General features: G+C 36.6%; 5 protein-coding genes across 7 annotated transcripts in view; 2 read left to right on the top strand and 3 right to left on the bottom strand.

Moving 5' to 3' along the window:
- LOC127880183 (magnesium transporter NIPA2-like) overlaps positions 1 to 26837 on the bottom strand; it is a 266381-nt gene that overhangs the window by 148051 nt on the left and 91493 nt on the right. The gene's annotated exons all lie outside the window — the stretch shown is intronic.
- LOC127880185 (magnesium transporter NIPA2-like) overlaps positions 1 to 26837 on the bottom strand; it is a 247351-nt gene that overhangs the window by 148051 nt on the left and 72463 nt on the right. The window lies entirely within an intron of this gene.
- Positions 1 to 26837, bottom strand: part of LOC127880190 (magnesium transporter NIPA2-like) — a 263454-nt gene that overhangs the window by 181294 nt on the left and 55323 nt on the right. The gene's annotated exons all lie outside the window — the stretch shown is intronic.
- Positions 148 to 9161, top strand: LOC127880193 (acid ceramidase-like). The gene is made up of 13 exons (XM_052427469.1): positions 148 to 286; positions 656 to 723; positions 2384 to 2427; positions 3368 to 3452; positions 3868 to 3951; positions 4580 to 4658; positions 5696 to 5816; positions 6478 to 6622; positions 6932 to 6986; positions 7409 to 7572; positions 7921 to 8097; positions 8572 to 8628; positions 8972 to 9161. Exons 2-13 carry the CDS (start codon positions 664 to 666, stop codon positions 9059 to 9061), a joined length of 1161 nt encoding a protein of 386 aa, XP_052283429.1. The 5' UTR covers positions 148 to 286; positions 656 to 663; the 3' UTR covers positions 9062 to 9161.
- Positions 10375 to 26577, top strand: LOC127878602 (CD109 antigen-like). The gene is made up of 19 exons (XM_052425126.1): positions 10375 to 10379; positions 11958 to 12192; positions 13325 to 13391; positions 13811 to 14012; positions 15412 to 15611; positions 16106 to 16134; positions 17108 to 17318; positions 17591 to 17661; positions 18492 to 18617; positions 19302 to 19353; positions 19583 to 19667; positions 20056 to 20167; positions 21159 to 21383; positions 21665 to 21934; positions 22454 to 22552; positions 23474 to 23539; positions 24903 to 25094; positions 25422 to 25577; positions 26434 to 26577. Exons 1-19 carry the CDS (start codon positions 10375 to 10377, stop codon positions 26575 to 26577), a joined length of 2547 nt encoding a protein of 848 aa, XP_052281086.1.

Raw genomic sequence — 26837 nt, 5'->3', positions numbered from 1 at the left:
TTGTTTCATCTAGTACCATAGTAGTTAGCCTTGTTAAAACCAGATAAACTGATAATATGTGTATTAATGTGACTTAGTTCTGTATTATTATATTGTTGTGATGTTCAATGTTAATAGATAAATGAGTATATGAGTTGTCCCGTAAGCAAAAAGATAAACAAACCACTGATAAACCGTCGCCATATGTATATTTCGCATGGTATCATTTTGGTTGATATTTATTCTTATATAGGGCATACAATTTTTATTCGGAGTTTGTTTTTATCGAAATACTGTTAGCAAAAAGGTAATTGAATATTGAATATTATTCTTGACCTTATTTTATATTTTTAATATCATTATTATTATTATTATTATTATTATTATTATTATTATTATTATTATTATTATTATTATAATTATAATAATTATTATTATTATCATTATTATTATTATAATTATTATTATTATTATTATTATTATTATTATTATTATTATTATTATTATTATTATTATCTGCAGCTGCATTGTTGTTATTGTTGTCATAGTAGTTATTAATGTCAATGCTGTTGTCGTAGAAGTAGTTGTTGTAGTAATAATAGATGTCGTTGTCGCCGTCGTCTTCGTTACAATTGCAATTTGTTATTATTGACTAGTCGTTGTATTTTTTATTCAGATACACTCATGCTGTCCTTGCTCGTCTTCGGTCTGACACTGTCCTTGATTGCTGGGCAGATTCCACCGGTGAGTCACATGCCCAATGTAGTAAAATACTCATATGAGTCGTGTTCTGTGAAAAGGGGGTTTAATGCATGTGTGTATAGTGTCATCTCAGATTAGCCTGTGCAGTCCGCGCAGGCTAATCAGGGACCACGCTTTCTGCTTTTATGATATTGTTCGTTTAAAGAAAGACTCTTCTTAGAACAACTCTAGTTTAGGCGGAAAGTGTCGTTCCTGATTAGCCTGTGCGGACTGCACAGGCTAAGCTCGGACGACACTTTACGCACATGCATTAAACTCCTTGTTCACGGAGCACGACTCATATGTAATATAAAGGTCAATTATTTGTCGATTAACTGTTTGAACACAACATGCTTGCTTTTATTTAATGTCCTTATGGGACACGATTTGTTTTGGTTTATTTTAAAAACTAGAATACACAAATAATAAAGATGTTAATTAAAATCAGTTTATTTTGTATTGAAAACAATACCAGTGAAATGTTTAAATAGTGTTTTTTAATTTAAAACAACGCATTGCTGAAAAAAACTTACAGATGGATGTAATGCGAAGTTTTTAATGTCTTAATTAATCATGTTAAAAAACACCACACAAAAGTTTCGCTATTCTCTTCCATGGTAATGTTTAACCCTTACAGTGCTGGAACCGAATTTTGAAGGCTTTTGCAAACAGTTTGGATCCAGATGAGACGCCACAGAACGTGGCGTCTCATCTGGATCCAAACTGTTTGCTATTCTGATAGTATTCTTTGAAAAAAATCGAAGAAAATGCTAATTTTAGAAATTCAGCAGACGACATTTTAGCAGATGACAAATTACCCAGCATGCAAAGGGTTTAATAATCGTCTAGAACATAAGATGTCGGCAAATCTTGTTGACTTTGATATGATGTGACGTTTCAGTATTCCATAAGTTTTACATAAGTTGAATGAGGTGTTGATTGCTTCTTACATTGTTATTGCCCTCGTCAATAAGTCTGACTAGGGTCGGAAGCTCCCCTTGCATACATGTTCCTAACAAGTTTATTGGATAAGTTGTATTAAATGTTAAGGTATTGGCATAAATGCATGCGTAGATACATTAATATGAACTAGAGAAGAATAAATAGTTTGAAGAAGAAGAAGAAAAAGAAGAAGACGAAGAAGAAGAAGAAAAAGAAGAAGAAGAAGAAGAAGAAGAAGAAGAAGAAGAAGAAGAAGAAGAAGAAGAAGAAGAAGAAGAAGAAGAGGAAGAAGAAGAAGAAGAAAGAAAGAAAGAAAGAAAGAAAGAAAGAAAGAAAGAAAGAAAGAAAGAAAGAAAGAAGGAAAGAAAGAAAGAAAGAGACATATTCTTATGAACTATTCAGTCTTGTAACTTTTGCTGAGTAATACAATCATGCACGATACTAACGCGTAGATATAATTGTGTTAATAGACGAACTTATAATACATGCGCGTCCGAATAATCTGGGTTAATTTAGTGCACATTCAAAGTGTCTGCAAATGGTGAATGCTGTATAAAACAATCTTTTGCGAAAAGGGGAAACCCCGTTCACAGAAGTTGAATAAGCTAATGAAGATTTACACACATGTGAATATGACGAATATGACGAATTGCGAATGGTATCAGGCAAAATTGAATGTTGGTGAAATTCAAGTGCTTTATATGCTTACTTTGTTTTTCAGTACAACGACAGTTGTGTACAGGGACAATACCCACCACCAAAGGAGTGAGTCTACTTAAAGTATCATTACTACTCAACATCAACGAAAATTTCGTACAATATTTCGTAAAATAAAGCTAAATAATTAAAAATCATTGCTCCTTATGGCAATTGCCAAAATTTCAACGCCTGATGTGGTCTGGTAAAATAGATGTTTGTGGATACAAAATGCTCGTTTTTATTTTGGTTATAACATTGTACCATTTTAGTGTTCGTATGAATAGATATATTCGCCGGAAATTAGCATGGAATTTATTGTGTCCACAAATAAATAAAAACGAACATTTTGTATCTACAAAAATCTATGTAATCATGTATACCACATCTAGCGTTGAAATTGTGGCTATTGCTATAAGGAACACTGATTGGTTAGGTTTTAATTTTATTTTACTTAATACATTACGAAATTTTCGTTGATTTTGAGCGTTATATAGACTTTAATTAATGGTCTTTGTATGCACCTCTCACATCGAGTAACGGTACACCGTTGCCGCTGGTGCTAAAAAGTAATTTTGTTTTGACGCACGTATACGCACATATGCCCTTCAGATTTATTTTACCAAAACTCACTCTTCAAATATAAAATGTTATATTCTAAAGCAGTGACCAGTTAGTGTGCCAAAACGTTAAAATACGTGTATGTTTATGTTCTGCATCAATGGACAACATATGATATATGCGTCATCCTAACTTTAAACATACTATTAATTCTATGTAATCCGCATAATAAGGGGCGACTATTATCGTTTTAGTGAATGTTTCGTTTAAATGAAGTATCTTCTAAATGAAATTCAAGTCTATGCGGAAAGCATCATCCCTAATCAGCCTTGTTGGACTTGGACGATACTGTAAACGGATTGAACCCAGTGTTCATGGAAAGAGGCTCAAATATACATGTAACACTTCATTACTAGTCTACCGTCTAATTCAATGCCTTTTCCATAAGTCGACGTGTACCAAATTACGTCATCAACCTTGACCTTCCTCCGGAGCAAAGATGGCTGCAACTTGGTGCGGACAAACATCGAGAGGTATCTATAAGAATATAACATCCCAAAAAAAATCGCCTATCGTATCTTTTAATCAAAATGCACTAAGACTTTCTGGGAAATTCACAAAAATGTCGCACACGTTTTGAAATTGTCAGAGCGATTCGGTTTATAGTCTGATATGATACAGGTGATATGATAAGATGCATAATATGTATAACATAGTTTGACACAATTTGGTATGGGAAAGATATTAATTAATACTTATCTAAAACATATTTATCGGGCGTTTATGTCTAACGCACTTTTTATTGAATTAACTAATTAAACTACATGCCTTGGTGATTTTCAAATTTAAATTTCAATAAAATCCGGTTATACAATACTTATAAAAAGCATAATTTATAAAATAATTTATTAAATGTATAAACTGTTTTACACTTGGATCATTTTACAGATCGGTGCCATACTCCTGGAGATGAAGAAGTTTCTGATGGAGTGGGGATCCGGAGAGATCATCTCCATAGTTGACTTGCTGGGGGTGAGTCACTTGGTGAATGAGAGATACAGTGAGCAACTTTCTTGGAAACATGTTTTAATGCATTTGCGTAGATCGTCATCCCAGATTAACCTATGCATTTCGCACAGGCTTATCAGGGACGACGATCGCAGACTAAAATGGAAGACAATTCTTTTAAAATAAAATACCATTAAAGCGGAAAGCGACATTCCTGATCAGCCTTTGCGGACTGCTCGCAATGGACGATCTTTCTGGGAAAGCATTAAGCCTGTTTTTTCGCAGAAAGGAGCTCAATTATTACATGTGATGTATTTATATAAGCAGTTATTTAAATGTGCCCAAACCCAAATAAATGCCATTGACCGCTCCAAGGCAGTGTCAACAGTTTAATATCAGTTTGAGTTTTACTGTTTTGTGCTGTGTTGTATTTATTGCCATCCTTTATGTCTGTCACTGTCCTGAAATGATAGACAATCGGATGCTGATAAGATTCGCTCATTTTTCTTCACTTTTACTTGCATAAACCATATTTATTTTCATAAACATGTATACATAGCAAAACGAATGTGTTTTTTAAATGTGTGTTTTTGCTGAAGACAAATCGTGGCCACCATAGTTAATTATATGTTGATTTCTATGTGTGTTTTAGGACAATCTGGACCAAGTGCTCCCGTCTCCGTACAAGGAAGAGCTGACCGGGATGGCGAATGCCTCTGGCATAATGATAGGTATCAGACTAAACGCAGATTGAAACAAAACTCTGTTCAAGCAATGGTCGACTGCGTAATGAAGACCGTTATCCTTTATGTTTCGGCATCGCATAATGAAAAACTTGTTGTTTTTACTTAACGCAGTAAGTGGATAAAACATAAATGGATGTTTTGATATACCGGTATGTTGTATTATTTTTAAAGTTAACTTATATCACAAACGCCTCGATTGACATTTATATAGCCATGCTTTTGCACATAACATACATATAATTGAGATTTATGTAGTGAAATAATGTCACTTCCAACAGCCTTGCTGTGGGGCTAGCTCTTTAGCGACGTGGTTTAAGTGTCTGACTACCTCTCTGGAGGTCGTGGGTTCAATCCCCGGCCTGAGCTCAGTATTTTCACGTTAATGGCGACGAGGTGAAAAGAACTGTGAATGCGGGAATGGGTCTGTGCTGTTTAATGGTTTCTGGGAGGGCCATGCGGATGAAAGACATGCTGTTGCAGGCGTGTCTGGGCCTTTAAACATTAGAAGGGGGAGAAGTGTAGTGAAATAAGGTCACTTCCAACAGCCGTGCTGTTGGGCTAGCTCTTTAGCGACGTGGTTAAAGTGTCTACCACTCTAGAGGTCGTGGGTTCAATCCCCGGCCTGAGCTCAGTATTTTATTATGTTTAGTTGGTTATTATAGTTATTTGTTGGTGGCCAAAGTCAACATTTAATTTTGATTATTGTTTAAATGTGTGTGATAGGTTTTATTTCAGAATACATTAGGCTTGAAGCCCATGAGTACACATACATATAACACACAATGAAGTCAACAGTGGTCTATGCCATACAGGCATATAATATATAATTTTTAGCAATATAAATTTAGAACAATAAAATATTTGGCATTAAAATAATGTATTGCTGTTTTAAATGCTACCAATGCTGCAACAATGTAGACGGGGGCTTAGGCTTAAACAGTTGATCGTTCTGATAAATCAAATTCTCACAGGCATAAGCTCAGCTGATGTATTACGTTTATGCACTCCATTCCCTTCTATAGGCGAGCTGTTCATCTACAACATCTTCTACGAACTGTTCACTGTATGCACGTCCATTGTGTCTCAGGATGCCAAGGGAAATATGTACCATGCAAGGAACCTCGATTTCGGACTATTCCTTGGGTAAATAACTTCTTTTACCATGCGTACTTCTCTGTTATTACGCAAATTCATGAGCCAATCAACCTTGCTTTTCGATTTATGGTACAGCCATATGAACTAAATAAGTCTTACAACTGAGGCCTTATGCTCTGGAACAATATTACAAATATATTATCGAATAAAGCCCTTACATGAGTCCTAGAACTGAAGCAGTGGACAGTAATAATAAACAAGATTTTAAAATCTTAGTTTACAAAGTTGTTTGTTTCCAGATACGATTACGCTTTACTTTTCCATAGTGCTGTAAGGCCAAAGGTATTACTTTAAGTAGTGTCCAAAAACAACCTAGAGTTGGCAATTATTTTTACAGAATGTTCATTAAAGTATTTATAAAGAATTATAAAGAATTTGAATAACACAGTTGAGCCGTGCTCTGTGAAAAGGGGATTTAATGCATATGCGTAACGTATCCTCCCTAGTCAGTGATGACACTTTCCGCCTAAACTGGATATTTGCTAAGTAGAGACTTTCTTTTAAAAGAAAAAACATGTATCATAAAAGCGGAAAGTGTCGTCCCTTTTTAGCCTGTGCTGACTGCACAGGCTCATCTGGGACGACACTTAACGCGCATGCATAAAACCGCTTTCCGAAGAGCACGGCTCATTTGTAAGTCGCCTTGCAGCTGGGACGTTAAGAACCGAACGTGGCAGCTAACGGACATCCTCCGTCCCGCCATAGTGACGCTGGACTGGCAGCGGGGCGGCAAGACCCTCTTCAAGTCCGTCAACTACGCGGGCTACATCGGGGTCCTGACCGCCATCAAACCGGTAAGTATATAAATATCTTCAGCCCTTAATACGTGATAAGAAAATACAACCCTGTCAGCGTATTAATCAACATAAATCTAAATAGCATGTGTAATATTAACTAGAAATGCTGAATTGAACATTTTTAAACAGTCTAAACAACCCGACTTAAATCATAAACTGATGTTTAGAGTTAATACAGTATGTAAGTAATACTCTAAGTAATTATTGGTTATCTTTAATGTAAAATACAATCATGCGTTCTAGGATGTCATCTGTTTGCATAAGATATCGTAAACATTGACATGTATGCCCGTTTTTAATTTTCAGGGGATGTTTACATTCAGTATGGACGAGAGGTTTAACGCTGATGGAGGATACATGGGTATGCACATCTCCGGCTCAACTTTAATTCTATTCACATAATTACAAATACGCATAACCTTTATTATCATTTCTTGTCGAATGCCACGTGTATATATATGCCCTCGTCTGTAAAAACCAGGCTTATTGAATGTTCCCAAGATACGAGAATGGTGTTCATCCTTTGTTTGTACGCTTTTGAAGATATATACCCTTCGGCCTGCCTACTTGAATTAGTTTGGCCTTTTTGTAGTTTAGCTTTGTAGTTTAGTTTAAACTATTTAGTGTTAAGTACAGGCTAATCCGTAACGACACTTTCATTTTGTATTATATGTTGGGTTTCAAACATGTCGTTTTTGACAATTCTACGCGCCTCATAAAGAAAAAGGCGCTTTTCGGCAAAATTTCGCCTTAAAACCTTATTCGGCACAACTTCCGCTATAGGCATCCTAGAGTACATCCGGGACAAGAAGGGCTACTGGATGAGCTTCCTGAGCCGCGAGACGATGGAGAGCGCCGGAAGTTACCAGGAGGCACGTGACAAACTGGCCAACACTCAACTGATAGCTCCCGCTTACTTCATCCTTGGCGGCACAAAGCCAGGGGAGGTATGGGCTTTATCTAGCGTTTCTTTGACACTTCAAGATAGACATTATTATGATAATTACGTAACATAATAGTGCTATTTAAATCAAAGGAAATAGCATCAAAATAAAATATGATGATGGAGATGATAATGATAATGATGATGATGATGATGATGATGATGATGATGATGATGATGATGATGATGATGATGATGATGATGATGATGAACATTATCATTAAAATATATCATTAAAATATTGTTATTATTGTTGTTATAAGTAGTAGAAATAGAGCTGCTTCTGTTGTTGTTGTTGTAGAATTGGGTTTAGTGTTGGGGATCTCTGCTTTCTCGCATGCCATTGTTGCAGGGGTGTGTGATCACACGCAACCGTCATGTGAACGGCACAGACGTGTGGCCGATGACAGACAGTACGGCGGGCGGCTGGTACGTTCTCGAGACAAATTATGACCACTGGAAAGCGCCGCTCTTCCTTGACGACCGCCGGGGGCCCGCCAATAAATGCATGAAGGCCATGGGAGTTCAGGTACATCTTTTCGCTAGTTATAAACGTTTGTTTGCGTTTTAGACAATATGAGCAATTATAATTGTCGCGTTACCAAGATGTGTATGTCAGCGTTGTAGTTTCAATATTATGAAATGGATGAAAGCTGAATGTACGATATTTTATTTTTGATTATTGTTCACTTAGGAGGGAAAATTTACCAGCATCGTATTACACTATCTGGTAAAATATGTTTCTTTCATTCTTATAACAAAAACATATGTTGACAATGCAGAAGAATTACTAGTAAAACTCTGAAGCAGCCATTAAAGGTCGAATGATTGACCGGTGAGCCTTGGGTTTAATTTTTCTTCTTCGCTAATTAAATGTGTTCTCCGCTCTCTGATTTGATGTTAAATGTTATAAGTAAAGGTTGACCCAAAAACATCCGATTAACATGGTCTTGGAAAATGGTTGATCAGTGTTATCCCACATTTATTCGTTTTCGTATTCCAGAATACTGGTTTTGCTGGCTTATTCAACGTACTGTCATCGAAACCTGTTCTTAATAAGGTAAGAAACTACGTTTAAATGGTTTTTGAAAACGAGAAATTAGGTGCTTGTGCACACAAGAAACCGTAGAACTTGCGCTGTAACTAGGGAGACCAAACTACGGTAACTCGGGAGTACATACAACTGTTTCAAGATAAAAGCCCGAATTTTGGTGTCACTTTACCCACAAACCCACACAAAAGTATAATGGTCTGAACTCGATTTCCAATATTCCTGTCCTTTAATCTCTCCGGTTGTATGGTTCACATATGTCAAACATTGTATGTTTGACTTAAATTTCAGAAAGCATGTTCAAGACACTTAGGTATGGCATAACCAATAGTTTATGTAAATGTTTCCTCAGCTGACGACATACACGGCCCTAATGCAAGTGGACAGTGGTACGCTGGAGACGTACCTTCAGTACTGCCCCGACCCCTGTGAGCCCTGGTAACCACTGATCGCCAAGGGAACCGTCGGATCGCTACGGAAACCATTCAAATGAAAAAAATGGGAAATTACATTGTGTTACAATAAAGACACTTTAACGTGTTTGTGGACGTGTGTTATGTTGTTGATATGTTCATTATTCACTTGTTGTTTCTTTAGTTTTACTGACGCATCCATCAGTCACGAATGCGAGATGTGTTTGGCAATAGTCTGTGTGTTCATTTTGCTGTTGGCGATGTATAAACTGCTTTCGTTTACCTCCTCTGTGTGCATGTTTAGTATTGTTTGTTTTACGCCCTGAACAACAATACATTTGATGTTTACGCGTATTTACTCCTGCGGCACAAACACGAACATAAAAACCACATTAAAGATATATGTGATTATTGTCCACAACAAACAAAAACTCCTAAAAGGTACTGTTTATTTTCATGATTTTAATGTTGATGCGATTTCAAATCCGAATTCATTTGTCGTCGGTAAACAATTCCACTTGTAACAGACGCTTAATTTCGATGCCTTTACACTCAAACCCATGTGTCTTGTATATCAGTTTTGTTAACACTGAATCATAATGTTCCATTTGTGCAAAATACACATTCCGCATTAAAGGCCAACAAAATAACTCCGGTTTAACCCATAATGTTCTACCACAACCTGGACACACGATTGTGTATGAAGTATGCATTACTATTAGGACGCCATAGGCGTGAGATGAGCCGTAATTGTTGGTACTCAGACTGCATATAATAATATATTTTGCCCCTATAAATTGTCTGACTAAAGTTATGCGGTATTTGCCCTGTACAATTCAAGGCTCTGGGTAAATATTCCACTGGTATGTGTTATGAATCAGAAATATACATCGCTTTCGTATTGACATTGGGAAAATCCGTTTATATTTTTTATTAGACACTCGCAAGACACCTACAAGAAATACCTCAGGTCCAAAATCCCAACCTCGAATACAGCATCGCCAATATACTACCAGACCACAACTATCATGTTATATTCATGTCCTATGCCATATTTGTTGCATACATTTGAGACAGCTGCGTGCATATGCGACACCGGAGAAGAAAAGTCACACTCATAAATAAACGAGTTTACAAAAATAATAATACAAACATTAAAAACACACGTAAAAAAACGATGTTTCTGGTATCAATACCTGTGTAAATTTGATTGCCGATAACAATAATGCAAGTTATCGAATAAGTAGTCGTAATTTGTTGAATGTAGTTTACATCTGCCGCAACACTAGATTGTATATTTAACATAACACTATTTAAGTACAATGTCATGGCAATCGTAGCCATGGCGTTTGTCATTCATTGTTAAAGCTACTACAGTGATTTCAAGCATTTCAACCTCGTTCTGGGTAAAAAAACGCCTAATGCCAATGCGTCAAGTGTCGGCCCATATAAGCCTGTGGATTCCGCACAGGTTACTCAATCCGCACGGGCTAATCGAATCCATAAAAGCGGAAAGAGTTGTCCCTGATTAGTCTGTGCGGACTTCACATGCTCATTTACTACGACACATAGTCTGTGCGGACTTCACATGCTCATTTATGACGACACATAGTCTGTGCGGACTTCACATGCTCATTTATGACGACACATAGTCTGTGCGGACTTCACATGCTCATTTATGACGACACATAGTCTGTGCGGACTTCACATGCTCATTTATGACGACACATAGTCTGTGCGGACTTCACATGCTCATTTATGACTTCACATGCTCATTTATGACTTAACATGCTCATTTATGACTTCACATGCTCATTTATGACTTCACATGCTCATTTATGACTTCACATGCTCATTTATGACTTCACATGCTCATTTATGACTTCTCATGCTCATTTATGACTTCACATGCTCATTTATGACTTCACATGCTCATTTATGACTTCACATGCTCATTTATGACTTCTCATGCTCATTTATGACTTCACATGCTCATTTATGACTTAACATGCTCATTTATGACTTCACATGCTCATCTATGACTTCACATGCTCATGTATGACTTCACATGCTCATTTATGACTTCACATGCTCATTTATGACTTCACATGCTCATTTATGACTTCACATGCTCATTTATGACTTCACATGCTCATTTATGACTTCACATACTCATTTATGACTTCACATGCCCATTTATGACTTCACATGCTCATTTATGACTTCACATGCTCATTTATGACTTCACATACACATTTATGACTTCACATGCTCATTTATGACTTCACATGCTCATTTATGACACATATCGCACATGCAGAATGAGGCTCACAAAACTCTAAAATGTACTTTTAATGCGGCGTATCAAGTGTTCTGTGTTGTACTTTTAAGGCGGCGTATCAAGTGTTCCCAGTTTTCAGAGCCGGCGGTATCGGCCTTAACTACATTCATTAATTTACCGACGGCCGTCAATATCTCGCGGCATCGGGCGTGCCTGTTCGTCGACTTAAACGTGATATTTACCAAAACTTTTGTAGAAGAAGCTTCGTGGTCGTCTGTAAATTGCGTTTTACATGTCACAACTTCCACGTTTTTGATTAATTAATCGAACACCTCCAGCTCGTTTGGTTGGTGAATTCACTGTCACCTTGTGTTTTTTTCTATTCTGTTTAGCCTTTATGTATGCTTGTAGCCCTGTATAAAAGAGATCACTGGACATATTCGTGTGCATTTGTGATTACTATAGTGCGGTAACTCAGGAAGTAAAACGTGCAAAACATAAGAGACTAAAAACAGAAATTTTTGTCATTTTAATTATTGAAATAAACTATACAGAGGTAAACTATCACTGAAAAAAACAACCGAGTTGTTTGCATAGGGTCGAAATGGAAATGCGACTTGTTGCAATTGTGCTGGCATTATCAGCCACGGCAGCGGCGCAAAGTCCAGTATCCGCAACAGCAACGGCACAAAGTCCATTATCTGCAACAGCTACGGCACAAAGCGCAGTATCCGCAACAGCAACGGCACAAAGTCCAGTATCTGCAACAGCAGCGGCACAAACTCTGTTATCTGCAACAGCAACGGCACAAAGTCCCTTGCATGCAACAGCAACGGCACAAAGTCCATTGTCTGCACCAGCAACGGCACAAAACCCATGGTATGTATTAATATGTTTCACAGCTTTCAATGTAGAGTGCTATATATTAACATGCAAACACTGTCTTTTGTATGCATATAAAATGCATGCACACAGTAAAAGTTAGAAACGTGCATAGTGTTACATTTTATAACAGCTTTTTTTCCGTTCCGTCCTTGTTTTTCTATATAAAAAATAACTTATTTATCGTATAGATATATACAAAAATATTGAATATAAATAAAATATAGACATGTAATGAATTATTTTAGCCGTTTAGTTAAAAAAATGCATATGTATTTTAGTGGATATATCAGAGACAATTTAAACAATTCCCTTGACTAGACGAGTGTTTTGCAAAGTACAAATTAAAGTGACCTTTCTAGCAGGTGTTCGTTATTTTGAAAAATGTCTTTTAATTGATTAAATAGCTTAAATTTAAAAAAATGAAAAGTCTTATATAATTAAAATATTAAATATAAGAAACACAAAACTTCCGCTAAATCAGCGGAAGAGAAACCTCATTAAACCTTGTGCTCCGTTATTAATTGCAAGGAAAAATAATCTCAAAAGTGAGTAACACAAAATGCACTACACAAATACATGAATCAGTGCCGGATTATTACTGTGGAGGCCCATAGGCAGTGATACTTTCGGTGCACACGCACCAGGCCCCTAGTCAGCCTAGTGCCTTCTAGAGCGCCAATGCCCAGTCGATTCATTCGTTCAAATAAGCATACCAGTGAAAGGCTGGCAAGACATTAAAGTGGCCATCCCTTTAATCGGAGCATAACATTGATTAAAAAAAAATGGCTTTGTCAAGTATTTATTTCTAACGTCTACGTCGCATGACGCCCCTAAACGTCTCGGGGCCAATAGGCAGTTGTTTACTCTGTCTAATTGGTAAAGGCCCCGTCACACTAGGCCACGTTCATGAAGACCGCGCTGCGTCCTGAAAATGTCGTAGGACGTAGCGAAGACGGGGTAAAATTGTAAACAAATGCATTTCTCAAGTTTCGGCTATGCTCATACCACGTTTGCGCTAAGTTCTTACTGCGTCCAACACGTTCCCACTATGTTCTTATTGCGCGTGTATTCGGGCGGGTACCACGTCCAAGACTTTCTTGCTATGCTTTAACTACGCTCGTACTAGGTTGCTACTACGACCGCCAAGATAGCACTGCGTTCTTACCACGCGCCCATCACGTTCTCACCGCGTTGTATGTCTGCACGAAAATTCAATGAAAGAGGAAGGTGGTGTTCCGGATTAGCCTGTGCGAATTGCACAGGCTGATCCGAGACGGCATTATACGTAGGTATCACTATAACAGCTTATTTTATTATACATTAACTGTAGTATGACTTATTAACCAACAGAGTTAAGATTCATAAATTGAGTCGTACATATAAATGCAAATTTTATTTCATAACCAATTTAACAAACCATAATTGAATTACCAATACAAAGCAAATTATACACATCACATAATGTCAAATGCAATCATACGTAAAACCAGGAACACATTTAGTTATCAGTCTTACTAGGTCCAAAACGCTTATCCAACTCTATTGTTTTGTTACGATATGTTCTTGCCATGGTACCGATCCTGCTGGACTGTTGAAGTAATTCTGCCATAAGTCGGTCATAATGGCCGAATCGCAGCCTTCTTTCTGCTGACAGCCAAGGCCGCAACCAGCAAGACCTGGGCTATCTTCTATTTCTTCTCCGCCTTCTCCTTCTCACAAGCAATAGTGCGACCTGTCCATCGAAAAGAGCCTGCTGTCCAGTCAATACAGCAACATGCTGGAGAAGTTCTTGGTTGTCCATTCTATATTGAAATGTAAGTGAAAGGGAAGTGAATCCAGTTTTTATACTCGACCATCAGAAAGTGACATGGTCGTGGCTTGAGCCTGCTGCAAACGTACCTTAGACGTGATAAGCACCGGTAGAACATACTAAGAACCTAATGCGGTCTTTTTAAAACGTAGTAGGGACGTACCATTGTAGCAACACTAGCGTGGAAGGGTCGTAGTGAGAACCCGACGGACGTAGCAAGAACGTAGTGACAATCTAGAGACAACGTAATGCGATCGCCACACACTCTTCCACGTCTGCACTGCGCGTGTATTGCGTCAATGAGGTTCTTACTAGGTTTTAGCTACGTCATTACTACGACCTTAACAAGTTCTTACCACGTCCTGATTTTACCACGTTCTCGCCACGTAAGTTCTGAACATGTTCCAAATTCACCCACGTCCTTCACGTCCATGAACGCCGTACCATGCTCAAAGCCGTGTCTACTGCGTCGTCGCTACGTTGTACACGTTTGCACTGCGTCCTGGCATATTTTTTGAGGACGTATTGGGAACGTGGCCTAGTGTGATGGGGGTATAATCCGGGACTTACAGGAATCATGATACTCTAGAGACATTATTAAGAGTGACGTTATTGTTAGAACCCGATTGTTTTCTGAATAGAACAAGAAACCAATTGTATATACATAAAACAAGACAAAAAGCCTTAAAATGGTAAAAGATGGAGTCATCGCATCCGAAAGTCAACTATAAAAAAACTTAGATTGTATACTGCGATCCAAACCGCACACGTGGCACAGATCTATGAATGAAACATGTTAGCGTGTATGTATGCATTACATGCAACATCATAGTATCAATATTCACATTAATAAGCAATAATAGAGAATGCATATTAATTTAATTACCATTTAACAACTTATTGGTTGAATAAGATAATCAGAATCGTATTTTTAGGAAATTATTGTTAAACAGTCGCAAACTTTATCTCGTCTTCTATAAAATACGACAACAGTTTTGAATTAATAGTGGGCATATCATTACGCAATAAAATCTAAAAGAGGATGGTTGTTAGAGGGCCATTTCCAGAGTTTGGTTTTGTATTTTAATTTTAAGCTATCTAAAATCGCATCTACCTTGTTTAAATAATTTACATACATATACATCTACAAGAACGCGTCAAAGCATTTTTCAAAATAACAGATTACCCTACTATAACATCATAAAACTCGTCTATTTTTTATTGAAGTGAATGTCGATACACGTATAGTTTGAAATCTGTTTGATGTGTATGACATTAAAAGAATTCGCTATAACATAAAAAAAATAAACCGGACGTCTCATCTCGTGTCGATTGACCAAAAGGCAGGTTCAAGGAAGTACAGACATGCGCACCACCACTACGTCTTCCGGTTCCGGTATAAGCCAGTCCCAAAGCACCTACCTCGCCCTGCACAGAGATTCGCTGACCCCCGGGGAAACTTTCTCCGTGTACTTCCGGCAGCTGGAACCCTACTACAGCACTCTGGAGGCTAGCCTCGTGTTCAGCATTGCAAAAGACGAGCAGAACGGCGTGAAGGCACGAAATGTGACATACTCGTCTGCAAGCTCTAGCCTCTCTATATGTAGGTGTTTTTTATGTGTATGCACATGCTTATTTCCAATAAGGGAATTAAAAATATTAAATTAATTGTATTAATATATATTAATTAAAATATTTATAAATTGTTTTCAATTCTAAGAATACAACTACGAAGTGTTCGTGCATTTTTTTAATTAGTCTAAAGAATGCAATATTTATCACGTCGTAAAAAACGATTTGCATTTTTTGCAATTTACTAAATGACCAATAGTCAAAACACAATTTTCTAAAAAGATTTATTATTTTGAATGGTGTTCCTCGTAGGTTTATGAACACTGCAAGTATGTCGGTTACAATTTTTGTAACATTAAATGAATGCACACTGCGATGACATGCAAACAGAAACTGTTTATTACTCCATGTATGTACGATTGCTTATCAACCATTTGCGTTAAAATAAGCGTAAAAATAATTATTCCGTTTCATTGAAATACAATTTGTAAAGATTAATTGATTTAAGTACAATGTGAATTTCAGCAAAGATGGAAGCCGAATTACAGATTAAAGTAAGTTTTAATGTTTTGTTTATGTTTTGTTCTCGTACATTTCTTTTTTACAGAAGTTATTAAACTTTTAAATGTATGGGTAAGCGAGCATTTGGTTGGCTTTCTAAAGGATCTCCTATATATATATATATATATATATATATATATATATATATATATATATATATATATATATATATATATATATATATATATATATATATATATATATATATATATATATATATATATATATATATATATATATATATATATACGAGTTAAACATAACATGTTAGGAAATTACCATAAGAGGTCGTTTATCACACGCTTATCAGCGATAAGAAAACACATCGTCAACTGTTTTCTAAAAGTTTGCTATTACTAACAAAATATTCGATTGGTCATTCATAGCTTATGGTTATTGTTCTAGCAAATGAAAAGCTCAAACTGTTATTATTATTCGAGTGTCGATAGATACGATCTCTTGGTAAGCATTATACTTTCGCAATTATAGACCAACACATGAATTTTAACAAGGAATGTTATATCAATTTCATTAATTGTCTTATAATGGTACCATATATAAAACTGCCCTTTGTTTCAATGAAGAACAGATTAGGCCGATACCGACACGTTCATTCGTATTCAATGTAAAACAAAAAAATACGTCTGTTTCGTATGAGCAATACGAACAAGTATTCCAGATTTCAAACCTCGTTATGTCCTTTGAAGATGATAAGCGTGTTCTGCATACAAAAAGTGTTTGCAATTGTATAAAACTCCTTAATTTCGTTGATGTTCATTGCTTCTTTTGAACGTATTTTCATCAATGCGTTATCTGTTTTGTAAAAAAAAAAGATCAACTCGTATACATGTATGCTCGCTTTGGGATAAGCGATGATCGTAATGATTTTCTTAAACGGAAAACATATGTTTCTGTTGGTATAATATCATACAATATAATGAAACGCGCTTTTTTTACATATCAAAGGTGCCAAATGAAGAAGATTTGCATAAACTCACCGGCTCAACTCAACTGTACTACTGGCTTAACAGACACCTGCTGGTACTGAAAGGGACCGGCAACAAACAATTCGAAAAAGTAGCATCTGTAGATTTGCAACGTAGATATGCAGATCCTAATCCAGACTACCACATCTTTATTCAAACTGATAAGCAGCTGTACAAAGCTGGCCAAACCGGTAAGTTAAGTGTGAGCGTCCCTTTTCACCTTCATTTCCGCTTAAAAAAACTTTGAAAAATTCGGTTCATGAAACGTAAAACATACTTTAAGAGTTGTTTGTAATGTGTTTGTTTTAGCCGATAGCTTTTGTGTTGTTGTATGTGTCAATGTTAATATCGTAGAGAGTCCATTTACGTTGTTGGTATTGTGTTGTTATTTTTAATTGTCATTGATTATTGTTTGCACTAATTTATCAAGAAAAAACTATTATGCTATGTGTATACTTGACAGTGCAATACCGAGTGTTTGTATTGGATAATGAGATGAAGCCGAGGAAAGTCCCATTGAATATCACCATTAAGGTTAGTATTTAAACGCTTAAATTACCGTAAAAGGTAGACATTTTGTAATGCATTTGTGAAGAAGTGTCGTGTTATGCATTAAACAATAATTCATTTGTTAAACACAATTTAAAGACGACGTACCTGTCTTGTTACAGAAATTATTTCATGAATTAACCCGACTGAACTTAAAGCTCAATTACATTAAATACAGACAGACAGACATTTTATTCAAGACTTGTACATAGTACATTGTCTAAACACATACATTTACAAAGAATATGTCAACATACTAAGTCAGTCTCATTTCCGCATTTCCGAGAAAAAAAATCATAACAAAATCAACAGGTGGTTAAAGGGTGTTAAATAAACATAAATGACAATTAAACTTGAAATAAATGCGTATGTGTTTAAAGTTTTTTATATATTAAACAAATATTCATTAAAATGAAATTATCAGTATGCAGTTATTTGCATTTATATATTTTTTTTAGTAAAATAATAACAAAGGTTTAGTTACATGTTAGTTTTGCCCTGAACAGTTTTTTTAGTCAGCCAATCAAAGAAAGAAGTTCATTAACATTTAAACAAAAAATCATTTATTGAAATAAATGTCATTCAGGTATGACTGATTTTTGCATTTTGAATTAGTGCATAGAGTTCCGACAAGCAAACGGTACACGCTTAACATTTATAATGTGCGAAGAATATTTTAATATTGATTGCATATAAATTAATCTTTAAATTTAGGCTTAAATTTATTTTTCAATGACTTATTACAAACCACGTATTTGTGTAGCATATCATGAATAATTACCGGTAACCAATTTTACGATTGTTTCACGGCGTAGGACCCGTCAGGAAACCGTATTAAGGAAACCAACGAGCCCGGAAGTGCGTTTGGTGTTTCTGGTTCGCTGATACTGTCGACACAGTCTATGTTCGGGAAAGAGTGGACCATACATGCTAAACGAGGGGTATGGCGGGCTTGTGGTCACTATACGCATGTACTTCAGTCCATAGAATTATGAATATTGCCACTTGTTTTAATGTTTCTTGTAATGATCATTATTAACGAGTGGTTTCTATGATTTTTGTTCCACATTGTTGCTATTTCTAAAAATAAACATTTCATTATGTCTATAATAATTTCTAAAATCTTCTTTAAAAAGTATATATTTTTCTGTTGTTATATTTTAACACCAAGTCGCCCCAAGCTTAATCGCATGCATGGACCTTGTGATGACATGGTTTCAATGCGAGTTCATAATTGATTCGGTCAAATGTGCATTTGAACGATTTATACAGTTTTTGTCATTGACAATGAATATGTGTTAATGGATTGCCTCTTAGTGTACTTGTAAATGACTTCTATTGCTATTGTTATAACATCTGAACTCTGTTTAAAAATCGTATATAATAAACATCGCATAAAAGCCGTTTAAATAATAACCTGTTCATGACATGTTAATGCATTAATGAATATATTCTATATGTGGTAGTCGTAAATACTTCAAGCGTATTATATCTTCGATTTCAAATGGGTTATTGTAATTGGATCTCAAAGATGTAAATTGCAATAATTGAACCACAAAATTACGAAAGTAAGATATAACTGTCTATAAAAAATAAGCAGTAAAATTGAGCTTCAAACATTTCAGGATACGAATGACTCATACACGGAACACGTTCAGTTCATAGTGGACGAATATGGTAGGTCGGCGTGTCTCAAAAACAGTATAAAATAGTGCATATGTGTTTGGATCGCCACATTTGCTCTTGTTACATAGTTTATATCGAGTATGGTGTTTATTATGCACGAAAACATGCACGAGTTGAATTACACATCACTGTAAGCACACTAGCATAGATTGTAATGAATTGCGCCAGCCGTTTCAATTATTGTTAATTCGATTTATTTCATATATTTCCTGTTGTCTAGTCCTTCCAACTTTTGAAGTGGAACTCAACATTCCTCCGTTTGGGACAGTTGAAAATCCAGAGCTGAAAGGATCCGTCATGGCCAAGTATTGACAGTTTTGTCGAGTATAATGTTAGCTAATGCTAGATTGGGTACACATAATTGCTAAACAGTTGTCTTCTGCATCATTCCGCTTCAATTTCTGTGGTAAAAACGTCATGAATTAGAAATCAATACTAATTCCATAGCTGGCACATATTGTTTTCATTTAAATACGTTGTACATGTTATGGTTATTCGTTTCCTGCATAGCACAATCTTCTTCTCCACATTTCTGTAAATATCAGAGTGTAATTAATATACGATAGTATTTTAGTATGTTATGATCTACACCAATTGTTTTGTGATACGCAAGCTTGAACCAATCACCATTTGTTTTGTTAAAGGAGGAAAGTGATTTGTGAAAACAATACAACATAAGTTGTTCGTTTACAGGTACACATATGGCAAACCGGTTGCCGGTCACGTTATCCTTCAAGTACAGAAACAGTGGCCGAATTGGGGCCACGAGTTCTATGAACCCCTTGCGATACGAACGGAGTTTAAGGTTGGTAGAAACGTGGCAAACTGTATGTATTCATATAAAAAATCGTGAACACACGTTATGACTGCCGTGGAAACTATATTTGAGCCGTGCTCTGAGAAAATGGGGTTAAATGCATGTGCGTTAAGTGTCTTCCCAGATTTACCGGTGCAGTTTTCACAGGCTAATCAGGGACGATACTTTCCGTCTGTGCAGTTTTCACAGGCTAATCAGGGACGATACTTTCCGTCTGTGCAGTTTTCACAGGCTAATCAGGGACGATACTTTCCGTCTGTGCAGTTTTCACAGGCTAATCTGGGACGATACTTTCCGTTTTTATTATATTTTTCGTTTAAGACAGTCTTTTCTTAGCAAACATCCAATTTATGCGGAGAATGTCGTCCCTGATTAGCCTGTGCAGAATGCACAAGCAAATCTAGGACGACACTTAACGCACATGTATTAAACCACATTTTCAAAGAGCATGCACCAATTATATGTATCTAATTACACAATATTTGAGCGACTTTGGGTTCAAACGATAATAATGATAATGCATTTAAGTTGTGTTTTTTTTTTTTGCTTTTAATAATTTTTGTCTATTGGCTTTAGCCAATGGACTTAATAACCAAAAATCGAGAAGACGTCACGTCGGTTGAACATTTTTAGTAAGAAACGTTCTTAGAAAATAAAACAAATATTAATGGTACAACAATTCTTTTATTGGCAAAAGCTTATAACGTTTACTATACAAAGGGGGTAAACACGTGATAGTCTATGCCGAGTAAGGTATTTTTCGCCGTTTTATACTCTTTATTACTAGTATTAATTTTTAAATGCCGCTCACTTCCCATCTATATCAGCAAGAAAGTTACAAGCGTTTATTTTGTAGTAATATTCGCTCTACATCTTTACTCGCTGCGAATTCCTTTACGGGATGACTTAATTTCAGCAATTTTTTTACTAAAAAAATAATCGGGGAGTAAAGTCAAGATAATATCAATCTTTTATTCAGATCGACGGAAAAGCCGACTTCAGCCTCCCGATGGAAACTCTTCTCAAGTTTGACCCTGACCTTCGTGAGCACTCCCTGTCGGTGCAAGCAAATGTGACAGAGTACGAAACTGGCGAGGTCCGAATCCTGCAAAAAGAAATTTCCTTTCATAGTAGCGCCATAGAGCTCGAGTTTCTAACATATAGCACCGACGTTTATAGACCAGGATTCCCGTTCAGCACTTATGTACGTTAAACTTTACAGATTTTGTTTGTAGTTTTAACTATCCCCTTCAGCGATTTTAACTCGCAGATGAAGAGCTCAAGTCATGGTATAATAAGAAAATGATTTATGAAAATATGAACATGTATCCACTTAATTGGCATATATGAATAAACCTTAGTTATCGTGTCTTTTAACAGCATAATAATCCATGTTAATCCAATCGATGTAGCATCTTAATTAAAATTTAAAACCGCCCAAAACCAAATATGTTTGATAATGATATCATTTTTCAAACATTACAGGTGATTATCCGCCAACCGGACGGTCGACCTTTGGTGAGCAATGGTGAACGGGTCAAGGTCAGTGCGACGTTCTTCACATTCAACGACAGCACCCCACAGCGGATGTTTCGTCCCCCGAACAGCCCATCGGCTAACCTCATGACCTTTGTATCCCCGTTCCGTGACGGTCGGGTAATTCTCGCGCCCGACACGTACATTGCAGTGCCGAGCAATGGCGTCATGAAGATAGATTTTGAGATACCAGAAAACGCACTGTCGGGTCATATCGAGGTACGTGATTTTTTAGAACTACCCATTTTAAATTATGTAAGATTATTAACAATATTGAAAAAAAATAAGGACAATAATCCCCAATACTTTCTCTGAAGGGACTTCTCAGTAATTTTAATCTGATACTAAATAAAGTTTGTTATGCGATATTTTTGAGCCTCGCTCTGAGAAAACGGGGCTTAATTCATCTGCGAACAGCGTCGACCAATATTAGCCTGTACATTTAGCACAGGCCATTCATGGAGCCACGTTACGCTTTTATGGTACATTTCGGTTCCAATTTAGGTCGACATTGTCGTCCCTGATTGACCTATGCGGAATAGAGAAGCTAATTTGAAACGACACTACGCATATGCCTTAAAACCCCGTTTTCCGACATCGAGGCTCATTGGCCTTAGTCCGGAAGCAATCCAGTATTTCCTCTATCATTTATCCAAAGCATGTTATGTTTTGACGGTACCGTGTTGCTCAGAAGTGACATTGTTGTCAAATTAACATCGTTTCCTTTTTGTTTTGCAGGTTTCTTTTAAGGACAAGAAAATCACCAAAAATATCGAATCGTTCCGTACAAAGAGTAGAGCATATATTAATCTGGAAATGAAATCGAGATTTGCTAAGGTATGTTCAGCTTTTTCGAATCAAAATCATTAATAATAATGACAACTTTCATAAGCATCATCATCGGCTTCATTATCATCATATTTGATACGTATAACATCACCCTAACCAACAACTTAATCATCGTCGTAATTTTCATCATCACCTTCATAATCCACATCATCTGTGTTTTATTTACTATCAACGCAATCATCTACATGCACAACTGTCAAAACATTAAAAAACGACCAATAGTATTGGTAGTACTAGTGGCGAAAACGTTCTACAACGCCATATTCCACTTTAGGCCCATTCTCATCCTCAAGCTAAGCCTCAACTATAAAGATTAACCAATTAGAACATTGGAATTATATGTGGTTATTTTTTATATGTTTCAATCTGGAATAAACAGGGCAAAAATTAGGGTTTAAAGTTTTCTTAGTGCTTGGGCCCAAAGATGTTCCACATTGACCAGTATTTTGTCATGTCAATTTTCTTTCGGTGTCAATATCGTGTATATGTTAATTTTCGTTCACTTTTTTCCTAATCATCATCATCATTTTCAAATTTAAGTCTTAATCATTATCAAAGTTATTTTTGAAACCATCATCTCCAGCAATTTCATAAAAATCACCATGATACTAATTATTTAAATAAAACCACGATTGTGTAAACACTTACAATTGCAGTTTACCCGCGTCATGTGACCTGCGCAGTCTCGCAGTCTGGTCAGAAGCTACACTGTCCACTATATCTTCACGCAAGGTTTTGCAGTCTCTTAAGCGGACCAGGTAGCGCCTGACCAAACTACTCGACTGCGCTGGCTGGGCTTAAGCTATGCTGGAATAATATAACGTAAGACCTATTGTCGCATGTAGCGGGTCAGTCGTTAACACAATTCAATTGTGTAGGCTTAACAAGCAATGCCATGTTTTGTTTGAGGTTGGCGAGCAAACGGAGTTTTCCCTGTCTAGTAACGTGGTGCCACAGCAAAAGATCGTCTATCATGTGAGTGGTACTTTCATATGTAGCTTACTTAGAATATTTGTAGATTGTATATTATATATGAGTCGCGTTCTGGAAAAGTGTGTTAAGTGTCGTCCCAGAAAAGCATGTGCGGCCTGTACAGGCTAATCTGGGATGACACTTTTCGCTTTTATGGAATTGTTCTTTTAAAGGAAATATCTTCGAAACGAAAATCACATTTAGATGTACAGAGTCGTCCCTGATTTACCTGTGCGGACTGGACAATATATTCTGAGACGATAATTTCCTCAAATGAATCAAGCACTGATTTCCCAGAGCGCAACTCATATACAACCTATTTAAAATCCCTGTATACTTGGGATCTCATACATGGTTGGTAATCGCATATAATGATTTTAATTCGCGAAGGCGTTCGTTAATATATATTTATTATTTATCGTATAATGACTTAATAATAGTATGCTATTTACACGCATATAGTATTATGTATTATTATCACGCGCTTCTCGAAAGTGTATTTATATGTATGATTGTATATTTCGATCAGACCCGATCCAAAACTGAAATCTTCAGGGAGTAAAGGGCATTTTCGCTGCAAAGATCACGGATATCGGTACCATAATTCAATAAAACGTATGAAAAGAACATTCTTGCCGTTCTTGCCGTTACATAATGCATGAAAACTAACTGTCCAGCGCCGTTTGAAACCTTTGTTTACATACATTTCAACTGGCCGACATTTTCAACCCACGAGTGATTTCACTGGTCCAACGCGAAGGTGTGTCTTTACTTCTGATGATTTTATGCTTGTATCGGGTCTGATCAATGACGATAGGTCACGCGAGTTGTGTATCGTGTTATTTCTTACAATTTGTCCCAGCATTTGTCAACAATATTACAAGATATGTACATTTTCAGAAAGAAAAATTCCTTTCTGCGTTTACTAAGACCAAGTTCATGGAAATCGCTTTACAATCGATATAGTAAAGGCTGATCAAAGCGATGCACCCTATTTTCGGGTCATTTTGAGTTGAATACCTTGTTATGGGTATATTTGAGAGTGAAATTTGTATTATCAGAGAAGTTGATTTTTCGTTATAATTGTATTATTTTTCATTCAAAATTATGTTTTTACTAACTAGTATCATAGCCACACACTAACCAGCTGTGGTCTGAATTTCCCTGAAATATTGCGCAATAAAACCAGAAACCAATGGGATATGTCATTAATTGTTCATGCCTTCGACATTGGGCTAGCCTTTCTCCCACTGTCAATCAAAAAGCATGGCTTTTTTTAAGTAAACGTGGGCTCCAACGATCACATATTCCAGAATGTAAGTGAGAAGTGATCGATATTCAATGTTTATGTAAACATGTCCTACAGATTATCAAAGCTGGGCGGCTGTTGGGGACTCACTACATGGGAATGTATTCCACACAAACGTCTTTCTCGGTGAAGATGACGTCAGTTATGGCCCCCGAGGTGTACATTCTGGCATACTATTACAAGAAAGAAACACACGAGTTCATAGCCGATGGTATCGAGGTTAATGTGGAAATGTCTTTGAAAAATGAAGTAAGTAAATTATAGTCGTGTGAATGCTATAGATTTAAGTTTAACACCAAAAGTAATAGTTTTACAGCTTTTATCTTCACCCTCAAGTGGTGATTTGAAAACGGAGGCAATGTGATATCTTTGAGTTATATCTAAATGATTTATTTAGCAAATATTTTTATCACTGCCACTAAAACTTATATGTTCTGTTCTTGTTGAGCCCATCGTGGTATGTTTGCCCATCAAGACGTAAGCCGTGTGCTTGGTTAAATATCTCTTGAGCGATAATCTCTAGAGCAAAAACGGGTCAGTCACGTCATTTGACCGTTATCGTTTCATGCATTCCAGGTAGTACTTGGATTTGACCGGAATCAGGTTGCACCACAAACCAATCTCACGTTGAACATAAGAGCCGATCCTGATTCCCGTGTTTTTATTTGCGCCGTGGATAAAAGTGTGTTGCTTCAGTCGGGAGCCAACGCAAATGACGTCACGCAAAAACGGGTTAGTTCAAATGTATACGCATTGAAATTTGCTCAGGCGCTCGTTTTATAATGAGCATCTCTTCAGAAGAAAACGCTTTGTATGTAAACCTATTATACAAAGGAAGTCTGTCTACGCATATGTAGCTTTTTAACTACCAACTTACAAATATGGTCAGATTTCCCGGGGAATGTGTACAAGGGGCATGTGCACCGCAGCTGACACGAAACCTTATGTACGGTGTATTTCTTACGTTTAAAGTTTTAAAATGAAACTTTTTTGTGAGGTGCACCTTGTTTGATCAGCAATTCTTATTCAATACCAATGCCTATTGGCACCGGTCTTGGATTACCCATTAGGCACAGTAGGCAACTGCCTACGGGCCCAGCGACTTTTAGGGGCAACTCTAGACCGTGACAAAAGAAATGTTTTTTTACTTACTAATAGAATGACTATGACTTGAAAAAAGCCAATTGTTAAACATCAATGTTCTGTTCCGATAGAAGGCTTGACATTGTATTTCCCTATGACAATCAGTTAATCTGTGCAAAATCGTAGTGTTTTGCCGTTGAGTGCAATGGACTGGGCACTGGCGTTCTAGCCGACTAGGGACATGGGGTGTTGGTCCCAAAAGTTCAGTGCATATGGGTCTCCACGTTGCTTTATCCGACACTAATAGGCACCGCTTGAGAACAGAGAGGCGGGGCCTGAAGAACGTACGAATGGACGAACTAATAAATGAAATAAGAATGACCTTCTTTGATTGCTATGATGTCAGTTAACTATACCGCTACGACCGTCACTTGTACTCTCCCCCGCCCATACATGAAAGGTACGTCGGGTTTCCTCTTTGATTTTTATGACTTGAACGTTGCAGGTATTTCAGAAATACGGTTTACCAGAAAAGTCAACGGTTTTACATGGAGGACAGAATTTGCATAGGTACAGAAAACTCTCAGGCAGCGACTTTAACTCGCTGCTAAGTGTAAGTAATACATCAATAGCAATTTATATATGGTAAGTGTTATAACCTTATATTTAAAGTTCATTAAAATAGTTGCATATTTAATATGTGTATACACAAATTTCACGCATTATATCTGTGATATGTTAGGAAATGAAAATAACTAATTTCATAGCATTTTTATCATAACCGCAAACTTATGAGGACAAGCATACTGTTAGAGCACCGTACACAGTATGCCTACATATGTTCGATTCCAATTATGCCCACATATGTAAAATCATAGCTTTGACAATAATAAATGTCATCACTTTCTT

This window comes from Dreissena polymorpha, chromosome 4 (assembly GCF_020536995.1).
Source record: "Dreissena polymorpha isolate Duluth1 chromosome 4, UMN_Dpol_1.0, whole genome shotgun sequence".
In the NCBI taxonomy this organism is placed as follows: Eukaryota; Metazoa; Mollusca; class Bivalvia; order Myida; family Dreissenidae; genus Dreissena; species Dreissena polymorpha.
Note: the sequence above shows the minus strand (reverse complement) of the source record. Positions and strands in the feature narration are given on the sequence as shown.

Bases quoted from the DNA above. Each gene is read 5' to 3' on its own strand.
- LOC127880193 (XM_052427469.1), top strand. From the start codon at position 664: ATGCTGTCCTTGCTCGTCTTCGGTCTGACACTGTCCTTGATTGCTGGG. The intron at 724-2,383 runs GTGAGTCACATG...TTTGTTTTTCAG, and splicing joins TTGCTGGGCAGATTCCACCG to TACAACGACAGTTGTGTACA. The intron at 6,987-7,408 runs GTATGCACATCT...CTTCCGCTATAG, and splicing joins CGCTGATGGAGGATACATGG to GCATCCTAGAGTACATCCGG.
- LOC127878602 (XM_052425126.1), top strand. The intron at 15,612-16,105 runs GTAGGTGTTTTT...TGTGAATTTCAG, and splicing joins AAGCTCTAGCCTCTCTATAT to CAAAGATGGAAGCCGAATTA. The intron at 21,384-21,664 runs GTACGTTAAACT...CAAACATTACAG, and splicing joins GATTCCCGTTCAGCACTTAT to GTGATTATCCGCCAACCGGA.